The 10,379-nt window shown below is 35.5% G+C and overlaps 1 protein-coding gene across 1 annotated transcript; it reads left to right on the top strand.

The window, feature by feature from the left end:
• The first annotated feature begins 7,502 nt into the window (after window positions 1-7,502).
• LOC136229164 (calcium uniporter protein 2, mitochondrial) lies at window positions 7,503-10,069 on the top strand. The gene is made up of 2 exons (XM_066017749.1): window positions 7,503-8,163; window positions 9,127-10,069. Exons 1-2 carry the CDS (start codon window positions 7,573-7,575, stop codon window positions 9,613-9,615), a joined length of 1,080 nt encoding a protein of 359 aa, XP_065873821.1. The 5' UTR covers window positions 7,503-7,572; the 3' UTR covers window positions 9,616-10,069.
• Window positions 10,070-10,379: the final 310 nt, after the last annotated feature.

Raw genomic sequence — 10,379 nt, 5'->3', positions numbered from 1 at the left:
TTTCATACGTATTTCCGTGAAAACCAAATTATGGACATACCAAAATTTTAGAAGTATGAAAAGCAATATAAGAATCCATATCTCAAAAAATCATAAAGATTGGTGGCAACAATAAATTTAGGGAGAATATATGCTATTTAATTTGAACCAAAAAATACACAATATAGGACTTTAAAAATGAAAATATATATTGGATTGCAAGTAATACATTTTCATTTTCATGTAGATAATGAAAGGGATAAAAGATTATATACTTATTTTCAAATTGTGAAGGTGTTATCAATTCTCCTCCATAAAATTAAGTTTGAAGTTTGATATATGAATGTAATGTCAATGAAATTATTTACATATAATATTCTTATTATTATACTTTTTACAATAATTGATGGGCCTCTATTTTTTTAAATAATTCTTCCAAATTATTTATATAATTAAAGCATTTATTAGTCTATATCATTATTTATATGTCGTCCATAGGCTCGAATAGTTGTTGCCTTTGCCTAGCTAGATTTTGTTCACATTCTATTCTTAAATTAGGGACAAGAAAGGTTAAATTTATAATTAATTCCTTAAATTTTCAGAGTTTTAATTTCTGTTCATTTATTTATTTTAAATTGAGTTTAACTTTAGTTTTTACATAAATTAAACTTAATATTAAAGGCTTCATTAACTAAGCCATTAGTGGAAATTTAATGCACGTAAAACTTAAAGATTTAATTAAGAAAAGTTATAAAGATTAGATGCTAATAGCTAATATAAGATATTTGTATATGACTTCATTTTAATTTCTTTTTTGTTATATGACTTCAGTTTTTTTTTTATAGGAATTGGGACGAGACAGAATTAGGGCGGGGTGATATGACTTCAGTTATATGGAAGTGGAACTTTAATCAATTTTACTTCAGTTAGTATAATCAATTTTACTGATACATTTTGTCAATAACTTTTTTTTTTTTTATGTATGTTGGAAGTGGAATTCTATATTCAATTGATTCAAATGATATTGTTTCAAGTCAGAAACACGCAATCATCTTCATGAGTTTTATTTTTTCATTTTAATTTCTTTAATCATCAGACATATATTTATTCAAATTTAGAGAAAATGAAGGAAAAATATCACATAACGTCGAGTTATTAGATTACCTCTTAAAGTCTAGATAGAATTGGATGTGATTAGCAATAAAAAAAACGGATCACCGTGATCTTCGTATTATCGTTCACGCAAATAGTTCCATGAACTAAAAGTGATTGCGCACGAGAGAGAGAGAGAGAGAGCAAGGGGGGCGACACGTATTACGAGTGAGAGGGGAGGCAAACTTGTTGTCTAGTAGCTTGCTAGAGTGACTAGGTTATTTAATAAACAATAAGTTGTCTATTCATACAGAATAGTTCCTAGCTTCCTTCCCTCTTAATGAATATAACTTGTTCCATTTACGGGAGAACTTTATAATCGGTTCATACCTGACTATTTTCAACATCTCTCACTCGCATGTAATGGAACTTAATCCTATTTCTTTCTCAATCTCGTTCATACTCGTAAATAGTTCATGCGATTGGCATACACTCGAGAGAACTAGTGTTATATACTTGTTGGAGATATATGTTGGAACACCTTTCCACATGATTTTGATTTGACAAATTTATTTAAGTTAATCCATGATTAAGAGGTAATTAAATTTAAGTGCTTTGATTTAATTGTACTAATGTGTTTGTTCAATGTTGGGTATAAGTACAAATGAAAACAGAAATAAAAAGTAAGACAAGACGAAGTCAACATGAGAACACAGCACAAGCTGAGTGGAGTGTAACTCAGCATTATAGAAGATAAGTCTTCTTCAGAACTAAAGTCTGCAGACGAAACCGAACCAGGATAAGTCTGTTGAGTAATTTCTAACTCTCTCTCAATATTAATATATGCATGTGTTGCTTGATTAAATTGCTCAGGATATAAATTGTAAAAGCTGACACTGAGTAATCTTGGTGCTGAGTTGGAAGCTGACCTCAAGTGTTAATTCCCAACTCACAAGTAAAACAGTTCTAGTCAGCATCTGACTAAAGTTGTCTTACATCTCTCGGCCGTGCTGACCTTAACTAAGTTAAGTAATTTAAAGAATTGATTAAGTCAGCATAATTAAGCGAAAAAAGTTACATTAGTTCCTAACCCCCTGAAACTAATCACACGGGGACCAACAAGTGGTATCAGAGCACAGTAGCTCACTACTCAAAGATATAACTATCTTGAGCTGATCCCTATAAACGGCTAAGAACAGCACTCATTTCCTTCCAGAAAATCAAACAACACAGATACTCCCTGAGGGATTATCAATTAGTCGGCCTCCCTTTTTCTTCTGATCAAATTATACATTTTGGAAGAACAGGATGAAAAAATTTATTCAAGCCACAAACATGAGTGCATGGCTTGCAATAGTTCAAGGCCCATTTGTGCCTTTCAAAATGGTAAATAACGAGAAAGTCGCTAAGAGCGAAACTAAGTGGTCAGAAGATGACCTTAGAAAATTACAAAATAACGCTTCGGCTATCAATATGCTTCATTGTGCTTTAGATGCTGCAGAGTACAATAAGATTTTAGGTTGCGAGTCAGCACAGGAAATATGGAAAAAGCTGAAAGTGACCTATGAAGGTACAAGCAAGGTCAAGGAATCAAAGGTGAACCAGCATATGAGATTATACGAGCTGTTCGAGATGAATGACAACGAAGACATCTCTGAAATGAACGCAAGATTCACCAATATCATAAATGAGCTGAAAAGACTAGGCAAGAACTTCACAGAAGAAGAGCAGGTGAAGAAAATCTTGAGAAGTCTACCCAAGAGCTGGCAAGCTAAGAAAACAGTTATGGAGGAAGCTCAAGACCTGACCACATACAAATATGACGAGCTGATCGGATCTCTGCTGACCCATGAGATCTCAATGAAGAACTTTAAAGCTAAAGAAAAGTCAGATGACAAGAAACAAAAATCACTTGTCATGAAAGTTGACTCAACAGAAGCTGACTCATCAGACGATGAGGAGATGGCCATGTTCACTAGGAAAATGAAGAAGATGTTCAGAAAGAATGACAAGAACAACAAAAGGCCATTCAAATGAAGCGATAAGTAGAAAGCTGAGTCCAGTGACAGCAGATACAAAAAGGACAGTTCCAAGCCTGTCACATGCTTTGAATGCCATCAAACTGGGCATATTAAATCAAGCTGTCCAAATCTGAAGAAAGAAAAGAAAGGTAGCAGAAAAGCTATGGTGGCAACGTGGAGCGATAGTGATGAGTCAACCTCATCAGAAGCTGATGCAAATGAGACAGCAAATATATGCTTCATGGCCAACGACGCTACTGACCTCTGCCGATCTGAGCAAGCTGACCTCTCAGGTGGATCTGACCAAGAGGAAGACTCCAATGAGGTAACATATTTACTCATGCTTAGAAATGAAATGGTTAACGCCCTGAGTGATCTATATACACTGACTAAAAAGTGTAACAAGAAAATAAAGGCACTCAGAAGGCGATGTGATGAGATTGAAGAGGTTAAACTAAGTGACCTCCGTTATCTTCTCCAAGACAACACCAGGCAAGATGAAAATCTAAAAGTCATGCATGGTTTTGTCTTGGATTCTGCTTCTTCGATTGTGTTGGTTCCATGGTGGAGATGTTAGCTTCTCGGTGCGTTGGTATACCATCAGATTGAAGCAGAGTTGTCTTTCTTGTTGATTGGATTATGCCTTCAACTGTCTTCAAACTGTTCAAAATCTCCTGATAGTTGATGTTTGTGCCGCGCTGAGTGACAAGATTCTGAATGGTAGAGCGATACTCTTCTCCCAAACCTTTGTAAAGAACTGACGGTAGTAAGTGTCGAGGGTAAGGGTTCCCCGAGGCAGCCAGATCATCAAGAATAGACTGCACTTTTTGCATGTAAGCAGTCATCCCCCTTTGCTCAAGCTCATGCAGTTCAACACCTAACTGAAACTGTTTGGTTCCTGTAATAAGCCCATAGGCATCTTTCAAAGCTAGCCAAATGTCATGTGGATATTTGAGATATGCAATATCAGGAAAAACCTCTTCAGTGATGGAATTTAGGAGCAATGTCCTAACCATATTTTCTAAATCATCCCATTGGGAAAAAGATGGATTTATGATTAAATCCGCATCAGATGTCATAAAACCTATTCTAGAAATAAATTGAGGTGGAGGAGGTGTTGAACTGATAATATGGGAAAAAAGATGATAGGTTTTGAGGGTAGATTCCATGGACATCCTTCATGTTTTGTAGTTGTGAGGGGTTAATTTGATGTTAATGGTGATATTTGTGGGAGGTTGTCTTGGTTGGGTGACAGGGGTAGAAATAGGTTCTGTATAGACAGGATTGGTTGAAATAGGAGGATTTGAGGAAGGAATAAAACTAGGTCGAAAATTATTTGAAGGTGCATCGACAGTATTGTGAAACGAATTTGAGAAAAAAGGATAGAGATGGATCACGGGTTAATTGAGTATTGTAAACAGACGGTGAAGTATTGGATTCAGAAATAACCTATTGTTTATTACTGGCTTCGGCTGCCTGATAGGCGGCTATGGCAACAAGAACTGATGGAGAAAATAGGGTTTGAGTGGTCGTGGTGACCGATGGTTGTTGTGATTGGATTGGTGGCTGCTGAACCGGGATTTGTTGATGGTGCAGTAGAGGTGGAACTGCTGTTTGGTATGCCGCAAGAGTAGCCAGGACGGCAGCGTCGGCGGCTGAAGTTGTCGGGGTCGGGAGGCTGTCGCGAAGGGCGCTGAAGCTGTCGCGGAGGGCGCGGGTTGCGCATGAGCGCTGGCCGCCTGGTACGCCGCCAAGGCTGCGCGAACTGCCTGCGGGAGTGAATCGGCCACCGTCGGCTGGTGTTGCGGAACTGCCGCAGCGTGAGGCGCTGCCGTCATAGCGAGGAACGACGAGTCACCGGTGACAAACGGCGAGGTGAAACGCCAACCTGAAGTCGCAATGGACGCACCGGAGGCGTCTTCCATGTTCTGATCAGTTGCGGCAGACGGAGCTGCGGCGGCGGCAGCTTGGTATTCGGTGTACGAGATTGATTGCGGATTATGAGAGGCTTCGGAAGAGGCGGAAGTAGAGACTACTGATACCATGTTAAATGTATAGTTTGATATACAGGAATAATATGGAGATAGAGAAAGATAAGTAATAGGCACAATATTGATTTGAATCACCTTAATGATTATAGCTCTGAGACCTTGTATTTATAGTGAGCCAATTGTAGTTTGTATAGAATACAATATATAAGTATAAAAGTATTGAAACTTACCTAACTAAAGATATAGACAATTGAAACTCTAATTAGATAGGTAATGCTCTAACAATCTCTTCAACTAGATTTAGGTTGCTCGTTAAACGTTTTTCTTTCATGTTTTGATATTTTTACTCATGACATAATACACAAATTTGCTAGAATAAATTCATAACAAGTGTCCTCCACGATATAAACACTTGCTAAAATCTTTTTTTTTTTATCCTTGTAAATTCAATACAATTTGAAACTCTTTTACTTGGGTGTTTCGTTTTCCTTGGAATTAAAATCAGCATGTGTTTTATATAATTTATTATTTTATTTTGTAGGATGTTAATTTAAATCAACTAAAAGACTAAAGTGGTGTTTGATTACCTACTTTTCACCTTCTGTTTGTCTTTTCATTTTAAAAGGTAGAGGTTTAGGTGTTTGGTTGAACATCTTCTGTTTGTCTTTTATAACTGAAAAGTAGCTTTTTATAAAAATAGAGAATTCCCACCTTTTAGAAAAGCAGTCTTTCCAAAAAGCAAACAACACACAACAAATAGGAACAATAAACAGCAATTAGTCAAACTGACCTTAAAACTCTACTCTTTTGATTCAACTAAATTTCTTTATTTTATTTTCTTTTGTATTTAGGTTTATTTTCTTATTTTATTTTCCGGAGCGTAAGAGTTTGTTAAATACCATGTAGATATTGGCTGATTGTGAAATGTAGGGAAGCCCTTGGACCGTGATTGGTAGACCTACCATTACCTAAACTTTTTTCCCACCAAAAAAAATACGAACAGATAAAATCAAACCGCACGCATTCCAATAACAACTTGAATTTATATAAGGCAATTACAGAGATTACAGATTACAGACTCACCTTAATTAGAAAGGATGGCATATTCCCTCCCCCAGTATCCACATATATTCCAAAAGAAAAGGGCAAAAAGGACTTATCCTTCTATTCATGAAACCGGTGGAGGCGTCATCTATATTGCCAATATCTAATAAAAAATAAACACGTCATCTACTCAGTTCCCAGTTTCTAGTAAAATCTGGTATACTAATTAATGCTCAAGTAAATTTAGTTTAATCTAATCTTAATTTCTTCTTAAGAGTAATTTTCGTGAAGTTGAGAGTAAACATTACCCAGATGTGGCGAAACGTTTGCGTGAACGCAAGACTAGTTGTATTTCAATTTTATTTTATTTCAATTTCCTAATTTCTTGCCCTTTTATATCTATATTTTCGCTTTTTTCTTTTCCTTTTTCCATAATTATATTTGTTTCTACTTCACTTTTCAAGACCCAAACTTATTTAATTACCATTTAATACATTTATGAAATTTCATTTAAAATATTTTTATTAAACTTATAACTAAGTCCTTAAATTTTTATGGTTTTAAAAATTAAATTACAATCACTTATTATACGGAACATATTTATATGAAAATTTAATTTGTTAGTGTTGTGTCGACTTTAAGGACGTCTATCAATTAGTAAATAAGGATGTCAGGATTCGAAATTGATAAGTTTATATCTGTGTATGATGGTATTTATTATAAATTTAGAGTGCTAAATGGTAAAAAGTGATAAGTTTGGTGTGTAATTTTTTATTAATTTTTAATATTTTTTGAAATTGGAAAAACGTGTTTTACTGCTTTTTTAACTCTTAATTTTTAGGGTTTTACAGCTAATGAGAATTAGTTATTTGTTTTTAATAAATAGAAATTAGTTTATTTATTTTATTAGGTAATATAATTAGGGTTAAACAGAAAGCAGATGAGGGCAACAAAAACCACGATGGTGACACCTCAGCAATCACACAAATAGACCACGTTCCCACGTCAGCAACTACTTGATCAATTAATTTCCTATCATCGGACGGTTCGCCAGCCTTAGTCCATATTGTTTAGCCCAACACGTGTCCGGTGATTAAGGGCATACCATGATATTTCATCCCGTGAATGTAAACCATCAAATCTCTCAATATATCGCGATAAATACGATATTTTGGAATCAGAATAAAGAATATTTCAATTAACTAAGAGAGGGCATTCCCCCGAATATGCCAAAACGATAAACGGGAGGCAATAACAAACACGAGTCTTAACGTATTTCTCCTGATTATATCGTGATATTTTCATCAATTTATCTTTGCTTTCGTCTTCCTCTTGTTTGGGACACCTATATATTGAGAGCTCCAACAGCTCGTAATCTCCATTCATCAAAGATTCTCAGATATCTGAAAGCTAATAGGCTTTTTTTCTTATTCTTTTGTTCAACAATGGTGTTAAAGAAAACCCTAGCTGAGCGTCTCTTTAAAATTTCTAGATTATCAAATCAGTCCTTATCTAGTTGCCGTATTTCCAACCCCGCCGTTCAGACTAGGATCCCCCAAAATACAAGCAAAACCAACATTGCTCCCGATCCAGGAGATAATGGCATATTCCGGCGGTTGTTTCATAAGAGAGCACTATTCCAGACTCCTTTATCTCGGGAGAATGGATCGATTCCAATCGGAGAAAACATCATGGAGAAACTTAGGTCTCTCGATATTTCGAAGAATCGCATTAGATTAGACGGCTTGATTCCGCCGGCGATTAAAGAAATTGAAGTATCGCCGGCCGAGAGGGAGCCGCGGAGTGAGGGATTGACGGTGGCGGACGCGAGGAAACTGTTGAAGGTGGCGCAATTGGAAATAGTGAAATCGAGATTGAGGGAGTTGGAGAACAGTTGGATACCGTATTCCGATTTTGTTCGGATATGCGGAGAGAACTGTTCGGATCAGGAGCAAGGTATTCGAATGGCGAAAGCGCTTGACGAATCAGGAAACGTCATCGTTTTGGGAAACGTAGTGTTCCTCAAACCTGAACAGGTAAATTCATCTTCTCCATTTTGAATTGAAATCGAAAGTATAATGATTGGAATTGTTTGGCTTCTGCTTAATTAATTTGTTTTACAGATATTAAGATTATCATGCATATGGTCCATGGAAACTGATTTCAATTAACCAGATAATTACAATTTTGTGTTTCCTAAATTCCTTTGAAAATCTAAACTACCGAGAACTGATAAATTTTTTATGATTATTTTTGTGTGTGTTCTTTTTCGACAGGAGAATGAAACTTTGTTGTTTCGCAAGATCTAAGGACCATAAGCCCTTCAGTTTCTACGGTGACAAAGCTTGTTTTCATCTATGGGGTATAAGGCTTATGGATTTTAAACCCCCATCAAGCCTTATCACCCCCCCAACTATACCAAAACCCTAAACTTAAACAAGAAATTACTGATTAAATGAAAAAAAAAAAAGAGGAAAAGGAAAAAAAAATTAATGGAAACAAGAAAAAAGAAACTGAGAAGCAGAGTAGGTCTTGATTTGTTGGATGAGTTCGTGCTGAATGTCTGATTTCATATCTACCTTGAAATTGTTTATCTAATTGATAACCCATATCTGTTTTTAGATTGATTTTCGTGACAAAACACAAACTATTCAAATTATTTGTAGAGGTTTTCCTTTTTTTGTTTCCCTCTTTTGGTTTTCAATTTAATTTTCAGAAAATGACATAGTTTTCTTTCGTTTTCATTCCCTGTTGCATCTGCCAAGTTTTAACAAGTGTCCAGAAAAGCTTTTTTGTTGGAAGATTTTATCACATTTACATCAATTTCTCATATATATATAGTATTTTCAAAACTATTTTATATGGTGACTTGCAATTTTCTGGTTCAATATGAGCTCCAATTTTGCTAACAGATAATTTAAAAACAAAATAGTAAGAAGAAGTTGAAGAGATCTATCCTTTACCCAAACAATTTTTGCCTTGTGTTATTGTTATTACAGGTAGTGAAATCAATTGGAGGACTAATCCCAATTGCAGCAACATACCCAGAGGATCCAAGAATGAAGGAGTTAGAAGAATTAGAAAAACAAAAAGCAGTAATAGACAAAAAGGCTGATAGTCAAGTGAGGCGAGAACTATGGGGTGGACTGTGTTATCTAGTGGTCCAAACAGCAGGTTTCATGAGGCTAACATTCTGGGAATTATCATGGGATGTGATGGAACCAATTTGCTTCTATGTGACCTCAATTTATTGCATGATGGGTTACACGTTCTTCCTGAGAACAGCTAAAGAACCTTCCTTTGAAGGGTTTTATGAAAGTAGATTCCTCGCTAAGCAGAAGAAGCTATTCAAAGTTCACAATTTCGACGTTGAGAGGTATAATCAGCTCCGGAAAATTTGTTACCCTTCTGTTTCTTCTTCTTCTTCTTTGGAGCAAATTGCCCCCCTTCCATTTGATCCATTGCATACTTGCAAAAAGATTAATTAAATTTCTCTAATTTCTCAAATTGGTAATGGATTTTAAAAATACTCAAACATGATCATATAGATATAACATCTGGGTTCTTTTTTTGTAATGTGAGAATTTAGATGCGGCTTATTATGTAACCCAGTCCTCGTGAGACAGAGTGTATGTATTTTATTTTCCCCCTAATTTATCTGCTGCTTTCATTTCATACAAAAGTTATCATTCTAATTAAACTTCACTGAGATTTAATTTAGTCGGGGGAGGGAGCCAGGAAGAGCGACTCGGGATGTTTGCCTAGAACCATCTTATCATTCCCGGGTTGGGTCGGGTGGATTGAGTGCAATACGGATCCAAATTACAAATAACTGGGTAGTTATAAAGTTTAGTGTGAATGTGTGATCTAAATATATTTAATACTTAATTGGAAAACTGTAAAGTCTTTAACATTGAAAGAAATGTATATTCTTTAATATTACCCTCTCTCTCTGCTTTTATATGTTCTTTTAGGTTTATCAATTTATTTTTTATATGAAGTTTTCTATTATTAATTCAGTTTTTACAACAACAACAAAGCCTTAGTTCCGAAATGATTTGGGGTCGGCTAACATGAACATACGGGTAGAGATCCTCTAGAGTTTCCTTGCATTAATTCAGTTTTTACAAGGAAAAATAATTCTCAACTGTTGTTTTGTTTAGTATTAATGCAAACGAACGGTTAGAGATCCTCTAGAATTGAAATCCTCTAGAGTTGGTGGAGTTATATGCATCTCAACCATTAATTACAA

Source organism: Euphorbia lathyris, chromosome 5 (genome assembly GCF_963576675.1).
Source record: "Euphorbia lathyris chromosome 5, ddEupLath1.1, whole genome shotgun sequence".
Classification (NCBI taxonomy): domain Eukaryota; kingdom Viridiplantae; phylum Streptophyta; class Magnoliopsida; order Malpighiales; family Euphorbiaceae; genus Euphorbia; species Euphorbia lathyris.
Note: the sequence above shows the minus strand (reverse complement) of the source record. Positions and strands in the feature narration are given on the sequence as shown.

Excerpts from the sequence above, each read along its gene's own strand:
- LOC136229164 (XM_066017749.1), top strand. The coding sequence starts at position 7,573 with ATGGTGTTAAAGAAAACCCTAGCTGAGCGTCTCTTTAAAATTTCTAGA. Across the intron at positions 8,164-9,126 it reads TGTTCCTCAAACCTGAACAG|GTAGTGAAATCAATTGGAGG; the intron begins GTAAATTCATCT and ends TTGTTATTACAG.